This window comes from Chlamydotis macqueenii, chromosome 17 (assembly GCF_036417535.1).
Source record: "Chlamydotis macqueenii isolate bChlMac1 chromosome 17, bChlMac1.mat, whole genome shotgun sequence".
Taxonomy (NCBI): domain Eukaryota; kingdom Metazoa; phylum Chordata; class Aves; order Otidiformes; family Otididae; genus Chlamydotis; species Chlamydotis macqueenii.
The window spans coordinates 10,053,300-10,070,128 of record NC_141572.1 but is presented as its reverse complement, the minus strand read 5'-3'; the positions used below and the strand labels follow the sequence as shown (position 1 = coordinate 10,070,128).

At 44.0% G+C, this 16,829-nt stretch overlaps 1 protein-coding gene across 4 annotated transcripts in view; it reads right to left on the bottom strand.

The window, feature by feature from the left end:
* CLTCL1 (clathrin heavy chain like 1) overlaps window positions 1-8,580 on the bottom strand; it is a 36,861-nt gene extending 28,281 nt beyond the window's left edge. For all 4 annotated transcript variants that reach the window (XR_015260400.1, XM_086761285.1, XM_086761288.1 and 1 more), the window contains exon 1: window positions 8,451-8,580. Coding sequence is in view for 3 of the 4 variants with exons in the window: in XM_086761285.1 (XP_086617411.1) it covers window positions 8,451-8,492 (42 nt within the window). In the remaining variant the exon portion in view is untranslated. The remainder of the gene's footprint in view (window positions 1-8,450) is intronic.
* Between the last annotated feature and the right edge of the window lie 8,249 nt (window positions 8,581-16,829).

Below are 16,829 nucleotides of genomic sequence, written 5' to 3'. Positions count from 1 at the left end.
ACAATTTATCTTCTGTTTCTCTTTGCTCCATAGGTAAAGAGCTACACAATTCTCAGTATTCAAGTCAAAGACATTCCAAAGCTGTGTTATTGATGCAAACTAAAAGGAGTTTTAATTTAGGCATTTATGGCTTAACCTGGTTCTAGCAACATGGTAGGCTGTATACTATCAGTAGCATCACTATTCCAGATTTAGCAATGCTAGTAAATCTCATACTAAAAACTTGTGAGAGACAGAACTACAAGGTACAGCACCAGCAGGTCTTATGGAAAGAGACCATTGTGCTTATGCAACCCACTCCTAGCAACATTATGGAGTGAAGCCTATGTAGCAGGTCTCAAATAGCTTTTTTTTTTTTTTTTTTTTTTACACAAATGGGCTTGTTCATCTTGCTTCTTAGAATCTAATTCTTACCAGTAAAAGTTAAGAAAGATGTGTTAGAATAACGAGTTATTCCAGGTCTCCTTGTCCAAGATGGCAAGCCATTTGTCTTAACAACAAAGGCAGTGATTTCAGTGCAGGCCCCCTCCAGCCTTACACCCAACTCTCAAAACACAGCTTGTGCTCAACCCTATGACAGTAGGTACAAAGCAGTTACTCCTAATGAAACTTAAGGTTTTTTTGTTGTTTGTTTTTTTTTTTTGCCACTGAATAGACTGCCCTACAAGACAGCTATTTCATTTTCGTCCTTGCGTGTTAACGTTGTTTCCATTCTCTTACAATTTCCAGTTAACAGGAGGAGGTGGCAGTGAATGACTATCACTGTTTCCGTTGGTCTGCAGTAAATCAGATGTACCTCAGCAGCACACCCTGGCTTGGTATGTATGCAGTCTGCATTTTATGTAACAGTAACTGTGACAAGCCCGAGCACCTGCTTTATGCCCCAGAGCAATGCTTTTCAAGCAGATGAACTGTATCAGCTTCACTGGAGCTTCTTAAGGGATTAACCTACACTGCTTTTCAGCACACTGCGAGTGAAAACTTACTGCTCTCAAGCAGACAGGATAGAACCTACCAGCATCACTAAGTCATGAGAGTCCTTTAATACATACCACTAAGATCTTCACACCATAGACTAAACCCTTTTGGCAACAAGTCCCAGGATGGTGTCACTGTTTTAGTGTGTTTTGATCTGGCTGATCGTGGCTTGTTCAACTTCTGTAAAGCTACTCACTAAATCATAAGTTGGGTACGCAATGGAGATCCCTAGAAGTGTGGTGTGTCAGGACTGTGCCCAAGAATACCTCAGGAACTGTTTGTTTTCTGTTCAGCTTACCAATGAAGAACTATTCAGCTCAGTAACTGCTTCTCTTGACATAAGTTTCAGTAATGCAATAGAAGCCAAGTGTATGCATATGCAAAAATATGTTTACTCTCTCCTGCAAGAGTGTCTCAGCAAAATTGAGACCCATTCAGCTGATACTTTATAGGTAAATATTTCAATACACACAGGTAAACTTCAGTAGGTGTCATTCATTTGACAACACAATGAAGTTTAGGCACAAGAATATCCAAACATTCTTGCGACTTGAGTGTTGTAAAAAAGTCCAGCAGGCATGCGACTATTGCAGGCCTGCATCAGTAAGGAAAGAAGTTTCCATATCAAGATAACTCATGTGCTCATATGTAATGCAGAAAGTTTTAGTACCCAATGAACATGCAAGTTGTAGCTCCATCAAATTCTGTGACCTTGAAAAACAGAGGAAAAAGTTATGGGCTCTTAATTCCACTGTCCTCGGCCACATGCTCTAGACTAGACAACGTCCACTTACTGTGACAAGTTACATGTTCACGTAGTAGACACTTGAGCACTTCAACGTTTAGCATGAGTCGAGTCCATCTACCAATGTACTATTGTCCATTCTATGACACTGATTAAGTTACGTGTTGCAGGAGTGGTTGAAAGATTTAACTGCAGCATGCTCAAGTTCTTAACTTGATTTAATCAATCCAAACTCGGATGTATTTCCAGAATACTGAGGTAGAAACACAGCCTCTTCAAGGTCTCTTCTCAGTTACTGTGTTTCAGCTTGACCTACTCTGCGAGAGACAGCCCCAGCCACCCACTCCGCACGGTGAGAATCTTGAGGCATCAGCCTATTTGAAGTTCAGCTTTAAGCCCAAGGTTATTCACACCAAAATTGGGTCCATGTTGAAGAATAACACTTTGGGTATCTTCACTAAGACAAGTAAGATTTTTTGCATCAGGTTCTAGTATTAAGATTTCACATCTTAACTGTTACAAAATCTAGCAAAGCTTTCAGAAAATGTAATGCTGAATTATGCACGAGTATCACTGTCATCCTTAGTACTAGGGAAGTCAGTCACATCTTTGAAAGGCAGAATGTCAGTACTTCCCAGAAGATTGTTACGTGAATACTGCGAGCCTCAGTCAATGATGACAAAGCTTCATGTTTTAACAGTCTGAAAACACTGAAGATTGTTCCTGCCATCAGGGGAGTAATAAGTATCCTCATCAGATCATGTGTGCTCCTACACCATGGAAGCAGTGTAAGAGGCATATTCCTTACGATTATATGTAAGAACATGAGCAGCCTCCCTTTACTACTAAGTAAAGGGACATTAGCCAGCAGTGCTTATATCCTGGATGGGACCAACCTCCCAAGACAATCTGGACTATGTCATTCTAAAGCACCTTCCCTCCCTCCTCAAGAACAGAATTAAGAAAACTTTATTACAGGAAGTAGCAAGCATTTAGCCATATATCATAAAAGGCCTCAGGTGAAGGTGCTACAGGTCATTACTAAAGTCTGTAGAGATTTTGCAGTTTATTTTCATAAAGGAGTGAACATCAGGCCTCTCAATTGTTACTAAGTTTTCATTTTTATTATGTTTCTTAGGCAAGCAGTACTCTCAAACTAAGACTGCCTTCTTCTGAAAAGAAGGATTCAGTATTACAAAGTAATTCCAAAGACTTTTACTATGAGTATAGACTCCTTCCATTATTTTACCCCACACTTTACTTTTGGGTAAATCAGTTAAACCTTATCTAGCACCCCCATGCAGGTTACTGCAAGCCTTGCTGCAGAGAAAAGGATAACATTCTGTTCTACAAGTAACAGCCTAACGCCTCCCCTACCCTTTCATGCCCTAATGTCCATTATCTAGATGTACAGCGTAGAACTATCTTCACTATCAGTCTGAACGAACAAGAAACAGATTTTTGCTTCACAGATATCAAGTATTACTGCAGGCTGGATTAGCTATCAAACCTGCATCTTATAAATACTAAGAACTTACTGATGTGGTAAAGATTAACCTGAGATTCATTATTCTCAATCTGAATGAAGATACAGAAGTCTTACACTTAGGACCAAACATAACTATTAATCCAAGATTTAGTCTTTCCCCATCCTATTTTACTGGCATGGTACTTTTTGCTAAGAAATAGAGTTGAGATGTTTTTACACAGGAGTTCTACTAAATATTGGGCTAATGCATTTCTCTTTCTGTGGAGTGCAGTGATCCAAACCGGGCCAGCACAGACCAACTCAGACACTGACACTACCAGTCTTCAAACCAAGTCCATCTCTGGGAAATATTTAAGCCTAACCTACTGTCTGTTCAATACTGACACTCCAATACTTGCGACCTACCATCAGTTAAATGCTGGAGTCATAAGAACTCTGTGAATTTAAGATCCCTCCAGAGCTCAGTAAATATCTCATTTTAGCTTTATGCCACACAGCTCTAGTGGAAATGCTTTTTAGAGGTGATCAGCTACTGTTTTTCAAGCCCATTACAAAAAAGTAGGACTTGGAACTGAGGCTAGAAGTATTCAAATATTAAAAACTGCCTGATAAAAAGTTCTAAGCACATATAATTTCAAGCTTAATATGAACCAAGAACGCGGTAATATAGTTTCTCAGAACCCTTTTACTCATGTGACTACTTAAAGTTATAATCACCCTCAGTAAGGATCTGCATATCCTTGTTCGACATCCCCTCTCAACTGCCCACCCTCACCTCACCTCCTGCTATAGCTCTCATCTTGAGAAGTGAGGCACATCAAGGAAATACACAAGAGCTGAAAGATGCAAGACCACCAGCACACACATTTTAGTTGCAGTTGTAATTAGGCTTTCATCTTAAGCGACAGTTACTCCCACCAAAAAAAAAAAAATCTGTTTCTCTATGTCTGTGATTAGGATAAGATCATCTATTAAACGAGTATTCCTACCACATGTAGGGTACTTTTCAATCCAGTGAGCAAATATGGTCTCTTCAACGCTAAATAGCCAAATCAAGTCAAGATATCTAGCCCCACCTTTTGAATACAAGTCCAAAAAGTTATTTACTGCTTGCAAATATCCTGACTGCTTTTAAGTCTACATGTCTAGCCAAAGCAAACTCATGAAAGCCATTACACTTCAGCTCAGTCATGCCTATTTCACAACAGATAGTAATTCTTAGCATCTCAGACTAGCCAAATAGAAAGTGGTTTTGTTCAGAAAATGACAGAAGTAAATTTGCACCCTTTATGTTTAAAACTAGGATACCTTAGCTTCTCAGTGCTGCACCAAGATGCATAAAACTCATATATGAAGAGCATGTCATGCACACACTTTTTTTTATTTTCACATTAGTGATCTGTGCTCAGGAGCCTCTATTAGTTATCCAAGAGAAAGCAGAACCCTGCCCACAGATCCATGTGTCTATTCAGCCAAGGGATGAAGCCCCCAGCCTAAGAATCTGAGACTTTGTATGAGCAAACAGCCTTCTCTGCAGGCAGAGATTTTTGCTAGTGAAAACTGAAAAAGCTCAAAAGGGGACAAAGACAAGCTTTTAAGAGCAAAACAGTGACTAAGTAAAGGAAAAGTTTAATTTTAGATCAAGAACACTTTGTACATTGAATTCCAGTAATATTGCTTCCAGTCTATGTACCAGTATATTTAGTCTTTTACAGCATTTCCATTCTAAACTACAATCCCCTTGGAAGAGTTCAATCTGGTAAATAATTTATAATTCACTGCTCCAACAGAGGCACTGGAGTTAAGAACCTGATTAAATCATAGTAGCTTAAGCAGCATCTACTTGCACTTCACTATTGGAGGGCTGGCATAGGTTGTACTTCTACAGCTGGTCAGACATCATAGAATCTTTAAGGTTGGAAAAGACCTCCAAGATTACCAAGCCCAACCATCAACCTAACACCACCATGTCCTGAAGTGCCACGTCTACATGTTTTCTGAACGCCTCCAGGGATGGTGACTCCACCACCTCCTAGGGCAGCCTGTTCCAGTACCCGATCACTCTTTCAGCAAAGAAATTTTTCCTTATAGCCAATCTAAACCTCCCCTGTTGCAACTAGAGGCCATTTCCTCTCATCCAAAAAAAAGAAAACCAAGTCCTTACCTTATTCCCCTCCCTTGCTATGGAACTTACTTAACTATGATATCCTCTGTGGGAAGAATGAGCAAGATACAAGTTCTTTATGAATTTGTAAAGACCCATAGCTACAGAGTTCACATCTAAAAATAACTGTTCAATTGCATTAAATGGAACTAAACAAACAGTAACACTTGAGTTAATGCTCAGCTTGACTACTGCCCCATCAAGACCTGGACATCTTTCTTTAACTGCAACTATTCTCCATCTTTCAGCTCACATACAGGACCTGAATGTACAAAATGTAACAACTTCAAATTTATTGCGCACTGTGACTGGCAGTCACTCCTCCTGCACCGGCTCGGAGCTACAGTTCAGTCAGGAGGACAATCAACATGAAGCAAAATGAACTTCACAAGGAATGTAAACAGTCTGATGATCCCTAGTACTCCTCCAATTTTACACGGACTAACATCGCTGTTTCACTTCACACTATCATTTATCCACTTCCAGCTAGAGAGAGTGGGAGAGAAGGGTTCAATATTTAGCACTGCAACTTATGTTTAGCTTCTCTGGAGAGCGCTTTCTGCATGCTTCAGTTCTTCTTTTAGTAAACTATATACAACTATCTTGGGAAGGCTCTGAATTTCAGCGAAATAATGTTTCATCAGTAACCAGCTGAATGTGGAATTGAGTAATTACAATGCTAACAGCTATTTTAACTACTTAAAGCCATGTTAATTAAAATGGCTACAAGTATAAGCAGTAGATTGACCGAAAGTACAGAAAGATTTAATGTAGGATCACTGAAACACAGCACAATCGTAACTTTTTTTGATTTAACATCATAAAGCAGCATACTAGATCTGCTACACTAATTTTAAAGAAGACAACTTAACTGTAGCCAAGCCAACTTCTTCAAAGTAATGTGGGGAAAAAGAAAAAGAGATTAAGCTGATAAAGCTAAATATCTGTGAGAGTGAAGCATTATGAAGAGGACTGAAGGCCTAATCTTTTCATGAATTCCCTGTCAATCAACAATAAGCACCATGTATCACTTATCCACGACTCTAGACGTTTACAACACATAATATTAAGTTAGAGCTGATAAAACTGTACTGCAGATACCCAGCCAGAGTAAACACTACCAGTTCCCACATTCCTCCTGACTTCCCTCCCCATTTATCCTGCTGTGTAGAGACAACTGCAGAAGTAGTGCTGAAGAGGCTGACTGCATTCCTACTCCCAGCTACTACTAATCTCAATTTCTCCTTAGCAGAGCACTGATTTGGAGCTACTGCACTCGGCCTGGGGGAGGGAGAAACAGAAGAGAGTGAATTCTGAAAGAGTTTGGTCCTACGTGCTAACAACAAAGGTCCCAAGGTTTCCTCTGCTCCTCTATGCAGTCTCCAAGCTGGGGAACAGTCCCACAAGCATAGGTTTATTCCTTTCGGCAAGATAAAATTATTTAATAGCAAAAGCAGGTGGCAGCAAAAAATAGAATATGACTTCAGGACAAATCCCAAGAGAAGTTGCTAGCCCCCCACCCAAAAAAAGTACCACAATGCTCATGTTGGCAGTGTTACAAGACATACGACACTAGCCATGACAGAAAGAGTCCTTTAATACGCAAAGCATATGACCTATTAAATGTGATATTCTCACATTGTTGTTGTATAGACCAAACACAACCATCAAGACTGGTAATGTTTGCTAGTGTTAAATTGTAAGAATTATATATTTCTTTTTAAGGAGAGCAAAACATCAAAAATGCCTTGACCCCAAGTTCCTCCCTCAGAGAGCTGTGCTGTAGCTCTCAGGAATTCATTTGAGGTTACTACAGTCACTGCTACACTGGAGATTGGCAGGGGGCAGGGAAGTGACAGTATAATTTTTCTGCACTACGTTAACTCTCTTAACCCATGCCAGCTCTGAGGAGACAGGTGTGTCTGCTCCCTTGGGCACAGATATTAGACACTTCTAGAGCTTGCTAGCCCTATAACTGTTTTTCAGGCTAGGGCTCCTTCCAGAGTGACCAAGACAGTTACTCCAGTCATGCAGAAAAAAAAACACTTCCCAAAAGGAGCTGGAAGTGGCAGTAACCATTTCCCAAGCTGAAATGCTTGAAGTGGCACAAAGCCCACGCTGAGGGATGACACCCAGTTCATATTTTGAAATGGATGCCTGATTTGACAGAAAGGGGCGGTACAGAGACAGAAGGATGAGTTGCCAAGTCCACTTCCTGTTCTCTCATTCATTTAGCAAATTCCTTTAATTCCTGCCTCAAACTGCACGTTCAGAGACCGCTGCTCTCTCACTCCATTTACAACCCTCCCTCACCACCAGTCCGCAAGGAAACAGATAAACCGGTTTGTCTGTGCTGCATCCATTAGTCATGGATCTTTTCCAACGCTGGCATTATGGTTTTCACAGGCTGTTAAGAACAGAACTATGTCATTTTTAGGAACGATTATTTTAATATCGTTATGTTTGGAAGGAGGGACGGAGGCTGTGCAGCTTCCAAATCCAAATGGTTTCTTGCACCTCATCGCTCCAATTTCCTCCCAGTTTGCGGCTGCATAGAAGAGGATCCCGGGAATCTCCGCGATCCGGAGGCTGACGGTTATTTAGGCAAAAACCCAAAAGCCTCGATCCCTCTGCAAGATTAAGGCGCCCACTCACGCCGAGGTGGGAGAGCCCCCAAAGAAGCCGGGGCGAGCAGCCCGGCCCCGGCCCGGCGCCTCCCCCTCCCCGGAGCGGGAGGTCCCTGAGGCGGCGAGTGACTCTGCACAAATCGCGGCGGCTCCGCAGGGCGCGGAGGGAGCCCGGGCGATGGACGGACGGAGGCGGCAGCCCGGGAACCCGCACCGGGGGCGGGCTCGGCCCCGCGCGCCTTCCTGCGGCGCCCAGCGGGACGCCGGCCCCGCACCGGTGGGAGGGAGGGAGCGAGCGGGAGGGAAGAGGCCCCGCGGCCCGGCGCCCCCCTCCCCTCAGCGCGCCCCCAGCCCCGGCTAGGCCGCGGCCCCCCCCGAGGGACGGGGTGAGGCTGAGGAGGGGGAACCCCGTCCCTGCGCCTCCACCGCCCCCCCGCCTCCGCTCACCTGGAAATGCTCCTGGAAGCGAATGGGCAGTATCTGGGCCATGGCTGGGGGCGAGCTCCCCGGGGCAGGGGCGCGGGGCAGGGGCCGGCGGTGGCAGCGGGGCAGGCGCCGCTGCACCCCACACGGCGGCGGGGAGGAGGAGGGGAGGGGGAGGCGGCGCAGGCGCAGTGCCCTCGCTGGGATGGCGCCCCAGCGGGCTCGCCTCCCTTTTCTGCTTTAGCTCGGGGCCGCTCACTCCGGAGTGGGATCACTCCGCACCGCACCAGCCTTCCAGGGTCTCCTCAAATAGTCCCTCCCCCGCGGCGCTTCTGCCCGCGGCGCTTCTGCCCGCGCCCCGTCACCCCCCGCCTCTCGCCCGCCCTCACACCCCTCTCCGCGCCGCCTTCCTGTGCCCCGCCGCCCCCGACTCCCACTGAGTGGCAGGGCTGCGGAAGGGGCTCCGAGGGACGGGGAAGGGGCAGGGGCTCCTCCCGCCCCGACTGCGGCCAGCGGCGAGGGGCGGGAGGGGTTCTCAGAGCCCAGGTATCCTTCCGCTGCTGCCGCGCGCGCTCACGTGAGGCGCTCCGGTTCCCCACGGCGCGCGGCGGTTGCGGCCCCTCACGGTCCGTCACGGCTCGGCCCCGCTCTGCGCTTCGCGCGAATCCCCGTCCAGCCCCGCGGGTCCCGGAGGCGGAGGTGCTGGGGATGATGCCCCGCCTCGGGGCCCTGGTGCTCCCCCGCGGGTGAGGAGGACGGCGGGGACGGCAGGGGGCTTCCAGGCGCTGCCCCGCGGCCCGGCTGTGGTCCCTGCCGGGCGCTGCAGGCCGGGAGCGGGCCCGCGGCCTCCCCCGGCACCTGCCGCCCCGGCTGGCTGCGGCACGGAGCGGCTGTCCTCCCCGGGGTGGGCACCGGCTCGGCCTTTGACAGTGATGGGGGCACAAGGGCTCAGCAGCCCCCGGGAGCCCCGCAGGGCCCGGCCGGCGCTTGGGTCTGGCTCTGTCAGGCGGCACCGGCTGCCCTTGGCCCACCGACGCATCGTGGGGCTCCACGTGGGCCTTGCTACCTACCGCCCTGCCCAGAGGTAGCTGAGGAGTTTATGACTGCTGATCAGGTACGTTTGAAAAGCCATCCTGCTGTTCTGCCCTGTTGACTTTCTAAATAGAAAGAGGGTTCCTTCCTCAAAGAGTTGACATCGTAAATTGGAAGGTTATTGAAGAACCAAGAAGTGGAGAGTCTAAAACACAAGAGGCGTATCAACACTTTTTTTTTTTACCCTCACTCCTAGTCAGTCCATTAGCATGAGATGGAGAAGGTGAAGGTAATGCTACTGCTATTACATTTCGTCTAAATTACAGTAATCCTTTGAGATGGAAACTGATTGCTGTGGTGTTGTTAGCTCCAGCAGTTTTATCCCGAGCATCATGTTGTTCACATTTTCCCAGAGAGCCCAGCTCTGGGAAACACAAGATTACAGGAGAATCTGTGATTTAATTTTTTATAAATTAATTTCTTGTGCACAGAAAAGCTGAACAAGGGACTCCTGAAGACTCAAAATCAGAAGGGAGATTAAAACAATTCCAAATATATTACAGTTTAAAACCTCATTATTTTTACTTAACCTCATTCATTTTTAATACGTGGAGCTGTGAATTACCAAAACTAGGTTAGGTTTTCAAAGGAATTGTAGGCATGGCTCTGCTGAGACACCTTGGTTCCTACTGGTGCTCACAATCGTGGGCTGCAGCTATGGCGACCCCTTTGCCATGCATGGGAGATCTGAAGGTCTGCAGCTCGACTCGGGGAACCCTGAATAGCCCACTGAATGGGTGGCAGAAGGTTCTGGGACTGAGGTGCTGCTGAAGCCCCATCCCTCAGGAAATCTGAGGTCTGTAGTCCTCCCCGGAGCACTCACGACTGGGGTTAGACACCAAGATCTGTTCTCTCAAAAGCAAGCAAACATGGAGCTGAAGAGGAGACAACTTTTTACTTTACGTGGTCTCAAAAGGGCTTTGAGTAGCATCTACTCCACAGGTTTGTTGTAGTAGTTTTTTTACGGTGGGTTAGCTATATCAATTTCTAGACAAGGGCAAGTCAACAGTGCTGCAGAGACAAGACCGTCAGTGGGACATGAGGACATGATCCGTCATCAGTCCGTTTTTGTACAATAAACTTGTTCTGTGTTTGCCTCTGTCAGGTGCCCTCCCTCACAATGCCTTTATGGATGTTGATTATTTACATCCAGAGCTCCAGTTGCTTTTGCTTTCTAATTTTATAGCTGACGAGCTCTATTTTTAAAAAGTGAGCAACAGACTTTCGTCGCCATTTTCACAAATTAAGTAGAACCTCTTAAGTAATGTACTAAGTTATAGGAAGTATATTTTTATATCCAATTTGTATTTTAAAGACAATTGTGACAAAGCAAAGAAACAACAGCTTTGTCTCTAAGACATATTTTTATTAGCAAGAATTACAAACGCACAAAAATCGCCAAGTACTGTGTGCAGTCTCTCTTAGTCTGGCACTCAGCTGCTGATATGTACTAGAGAGATCACTGGTTAAGGAAATCTAGGCTATTTTAGAGTATAATTAAAATTAAAGGTCTGTTATATTTCTTCAATCCAGTTTTAGTAATATAGTGCTTCATGCCCACTCCCAGCTGGCCAAATCCTGCTAATTACACCATCCCATAATTTCTGTAGTAAAAAAAAGCATCCGACTTTACGTAAAAGTGCTTTGCCACGCTTGTCTGCTGGTGTCTCTCACTTGTACCTTCTTTACGCTGTTCTGTGTTTAAATATCTGTTCTTTCTAACACCTGGCTTTGCAGATCACAAGGGTTAGGTTCTCCACAAGCTCCAGAGAGCTAGCTGATAGTGTTTGGAATTTTGACACAAGTTTTACAAGTGGGAAAAGTATTTTGCTGTCTTTTCTCCACTTTGCAACTAGCTGAGCTTCCATAGCTACAGAAACTGACCTCTGCACAGTCAGCTGTGTGCATGGATGTTTTAACTGAGTCTTTTAACCTTGCTTTCTGTGTTTAGTTGGGATCTCTCAATGGAGAGGCACTACTGGCCTTATTTAAGGTTTTTCACCTACAGCCTATAGTCTATTAAAAGGAAATTTAAGAGGTCTCAAGTCTCCAGTTGTTCACTGGGCTCTTACCCCTCTTTCTCCTTTATAAAAGGCAGAGCCGCAGCCCTTAGCAGCCGAGAAGGGTGTAATCCCTAGCAATCCTTTAACAACGCGAATGGAAAAGCTCCCAGTAAATGTTTCTCTGTTTTCTCAGAGGTTGCTCTCCTCCAGATGTTCAGTTTTCTAGCTCCTCCTATGGAGGGCAGCCCGATGCTCTCTTTCAGTCTTTGAGAACAGCCCTGAGAAGAGCTGTATTTTTGCCTTGGAGAGGCTGTTGTTTATATAGAAAAATGTTGTATGTATTGTGTATGCTCCTCATCTTCTTCCTGCAGAATCAGCCAAGGAAGTCTCACTGGAAAAGCAATGTGTGTTTCTCTCTCTCAGAGTCTTGCTCCACAACATCAACTCAAATAACAGTTGAACTACAAGAGTGTTCAATTTGCAGATGTTTGGCCACTTTACTGTTTTGATTAGAAAAATAAAATGGAACTAGCACATAATCTGGCCTATATGAGAGAGCATCCACTTGCTGACAGCGGGAGACCTGCCTGAGCATGAACAAGTAAAGCTTCAAGCGACCCGGAGTCTGTGGGTTGGACCTGCACATTCTTGCAGCTGACACCTACAGGCTGCTGGAGAGCTGATGCGCGTGGCGCAGCATTGGACGCAGAATGTCTGATCCGCATCTGTTCCCAGCTGTACGCTGATGGGCACTGTCTGAGTGTCAATGTTTCGCCGAGCAGATGAATGCAAACCTTAGGAGCGCTGTATCAGCAGTCGCAGCGTGAAGATGTGGTGCAGCAAAGACAGAGCGTCACGACAACTCCAAAAGTTCCGAATTGGTCTCTTGCAGGGAAGTTTGACAGTTCATGCATCTCAAGGCCCTCACTGACTGTTCTGTTTGCTTCAGAATCCAGCTTGAAATTTTACTCCTTGTTTTTCAAACCACACCCTCACTCCTTGGACTTCTTTCCAGTTTGTCTCCAGGAGACCATGGAGCCCTCCCCTTTCCTCCCGTCTGCCTCTTCTCTCTCTTTCCAACAGGCTCCTCACTGCTGAGTGATTATCTCCCATCCTGAACTGACTCCTTTTACGTGTCTTGCAGTGATTCTCCATTTTAGTTCAAAATTCCATCCAAATAATGTTCTTTTCCCCTGGAATTCAGTTCTCCTTTCCCATCTGTTCTTCTTATTGAACGCATAACTCTAGGTCATACAAAGCACTCTGAGGCTCTGGATGAGTTTCTTCTGTGGTTTTTGTTGAGTAATTGCGCAACCTCCTGAGAGCAGACTGGTAAAAATTGTAACATTTTTGAAGAAATTACTTGAAATATAAAGATTTTGTTGCAGAGTTGTTTAATGTGTAGCTGTTTAAATTCCCTCTAGTTCTTTCTCGGGCAGGAGAATGTGGTACACACTTAGCATTTAAAGGAAATTCCCTGTTATGGTGGATTTAACTCCTGACATGTTCTTGATAAAGGTCACTTTATGAATTTAGTTTGGTATGTGAAGCTCCATCCTGTATTCCCTGTGCATGGAAAGCTCTGCTGGAGATGATAAATTCTGATGGCATTTAATGTCAAAACGAACAGAAGTGTCTAGTGGCAGTACCAGTGCAGGCTGGAGGTCTTTGGATTCCCCACAGAGCTAATGGCGTGATGATACATAATTTACTGTAACTTGCAAACAATATGCCTATCTTTCCCCCCAGAAGCATTTCCATTTAAAGAAGCCATTTCTGGCTGTCTGTGCAGTGTGCTGACACACACTCTCTGTGCATTCATACAGTCATTTGGTTCTTTTCTGGACACTTGTGTTCCCCAAGGTTTGCAGCACAGATGCTGAATTACTTGCATGGCAGTGTGTGAGCTGAAACTGCAACTCCTCCCGCCCAGCCTTGTAAAAACAGAGGTCTGCTGGTGAGTGACGCAAAGCAGAATAAAGGGCATGGGAGTCAATGTCTGTCTTCAAAATCATGACAGATGGGTCAGGGCTACTTGCTACGTCAACTTTTTTAGAAGCTGAATTCCTCCAGAATGTTTTCTCTGGCAACTCATCCATCGAGTGCAGAGAGGGTGAACGTGTTCTTTGAAAATATAACGAATGAAAAGAAATTAGGTAGCTAATATAAATCAATTGTGTACGTGTTACTAATTTTGCTAGTTCTGGAATGACAGAAACCTAGCTACATAACATAAACAGATCAAGTAAAATCTTAGTCTAAATGGTCTGAGTGGTTAAATACAATTTAGGAGAATAACTAGTAAATGTGCCTAAGCTGATATGAGCGTAAAAGGCTGGAAAGGACCTGAAGGTGTCTTCTGGTTATAAGTTCTGTCCTACAGCAAGACTGAATAAGCCAGTATTTTCTAACTGCAGATTAATAGGGTGATTTGGGAAATGCTGAATATATTGACTGTTAGGGCCTTGTAGCTATTTCCTTTGAAATAGACCCTTGACAGGGAAACCTCAGTGTTTAGTTTCTTAACATTGTTATATTATCCAGGAAATAGATTAAAGCCAAGAAAAGCAAAAACTCTGTTACATTTTACAGTATAGTAGTAAACCATGCAGATGGTAAACAGACTGAATTTTCTATAGGGCCTTTACAATATATTTCCCCTTCTCTTAATCCTGGGAAGAAGCACTCTTTAAATTAATAAGCTGTGAATTCCCCCTATCCCCAGAAGGAAACGAGTCTTTTATGACTGTGCTTTCCCTATGTTTGCTTGTTTCCTTTTCCCCACCATCGTAAGTTTTGAGACCTTTGGCCAAATTCAGCGGTATGTGATGGAGAGAAGTAAGCTCAAAGATACTAATTGCTGCACATTTCATGAAAACAGGCAGCCAGAGAGTGGAAAGACACTTTTATTTAGAAGGAAGGGTTGAAGTGGGAGTTCAGTCTTTACTGGCAAATCTATGAAACAGTGAACTCAAATAATGGAAAAAAAAAAAATTGACCAAGGTCTGCACCTTCTTGAATGATTTTACTGTTTATGAAATATTTTTGTTCCCTTTCCTTGTGTCCAAATTCCTGCTTTCGTAGGAATCTCTACCTTTTTCTGCATTAAATTTTAAGAGAGGTTCAGAAATCCCCTCCTGAAAACACCATTATTTCCTGAACTGTGTTCTCCCCTTCAAAACCAGGCTTTTATTAGACCATGTAGTGCTATTTTATGTAACACAAAGGCCCTGCTTTATTTCTATCAGCTTGTAGGATTTCAGGAAGCAGAAGATAAAAGTCACCCTAATTTTCTTACTCACTCTTGGCTTTCTCTGTCTTGAATTGTTTGTGGAACCGGTTTTAATGGAAGTTCTCTGCATTTCATGGTTCTTAATGACATATATAACCTGAATGTAACAGACTGGCTTTTCTGGAACTTCAGTCTTAACTAGAATTTTCAAGACACAAACACGACACAAAGATGTTTCCCAGAGAGGTTCAACAATCGTACACGTTTACTACCTGTTAGATTTTTGAGAAAATAACAAACAAGACAGCCGAGCTAGAATAAAACGTAGGTAAGTACAGACTTAGATGCTCAAAGTTGTCCTAATGAAATGTCTAAATTACCTTTAAAAAAATCCTACCAGTGCTAGCAGAAGCAATATGTAAGCACTTTTGCTGCCCTGTCACTAGACCAAATTTAGATGACACAATGATTGAGACAGCTGTGCCCCTTTACGCCAGCACTTTCAGTGTAACCGATACACTTGTATGAGGGATGCTAAATAAAGGGAGAAAACCTCTTGTGCAGAGGCAGCCTTAACAAGCACCAGAGGGCATTGACAAGCCTATCTTTTTAGAGTATAGTTAATCTTTTTAGAAATACCTGTTTTTTTAGAAAGATCTTTCTGGATTTAAAGAGTGTTTGGTACTTCCTGCTTTTCTAAAAAAGCACTGGGAGGTGCCCTGCAACATTAAAAAGTGACATCAATTTTTAGCAAACTGTGCTGTTCCAGATATGTGGAGTATCTTTAACAAATGCAAAAATAAAAGGGAGAGGCATACAAAGTGCTAGTTAAACCATTTATTTACCATTTTGTGATCATACTTCTTTGCAGATTTTTGGTCCTCAACATGGAAAAATACGATCTAATAAAGTATTAATTTCAAAAAGAATGTGTGGAGGTCCAGTTATGCAGAGCTTTTAGTTGCCTCCCTCTTTCTGCATCACGCAATACTGCATCCAGGAAGCAAAGGAATGATTTCTAGTCCCAGTGTCAGAGTTCTCCCTCTTCAGTCCTGCCTCTCTACAAGTCATTTGCTCAGACTCAACCGGAGCCTAGCGTGGACACGTTTAAAATTCTGGGTTGAGTAAGGGTCTGTAGCCAGAGCACATCAGAAGTGAGTCTTCTTTGTGTGTTTCTATCAATTTTCGTTTCATGAAGACTGAAATATAACTGTTCCAAATAATAAGCAGCTCTTCTTTTGTTTCTTACATTATGCTCAAAGAAGATAACTAAAGAATTGAAAGAAACAAGTTTAGCGTTAACAAATAACCACTTTCCTGGGCCCTCCCAAAGATCCTTAAATGTCTGCATGCTTCTCTTCTAGCTCAGAATATGACTGAGACAGCACATGATGTGTTGCCTGATGCAAGAACTATGTTCAGTTAATGCATATTGCCAAGTTTGTGTCTGCAAACAGGAGCCTGATTTGCTGTGTCTGGGCTGTGACTGATCATACTCATCCGCAAAGCGAGCAAACAAACGGCTGGATAATTGTCTGGTAGAATACAGGAAACCGTTGAGCTTTTTGATCAATTACTCCAAAACAGGGATGGTCCAATATAAGCCACAGGATTAAAACACAGCCTGAATCCATCTTAATTTGGAATATAAAGTTAAACATTTTGGAATGGTCTGCCCCTTCCTGATCACTCACTGTTGTCGAAACAATAATGCAGTTGCATTTGCTGGTGATACCAAGATTCTGGTAAGCTATTGGCACGGTCCCTCTGGCTAGTCAGGCTTCCTGATTCGTTTCACTGGTGTGTCACCTCCTCAGCTGTTGGGTTACGCAGCAACAAGGCGGCATTTATTATACTGCTTATCTCAGATATCACTTCCTCTCTATTTGTCTCCATTCATAGTTACATATGACATGCAGTATTATTTTCAGCTATATTTGGCTCGCATGTAGTCCAGCTTTCCAGCTCCTCTCTGTATTATGTAAATACAGCAGCAGGGAGAAGCAGCCCTTTGTCCCCTTGTGCCAGGAGGATATGCTGAACATCAACATGGACATGTTCCTGAAGACCAAACTG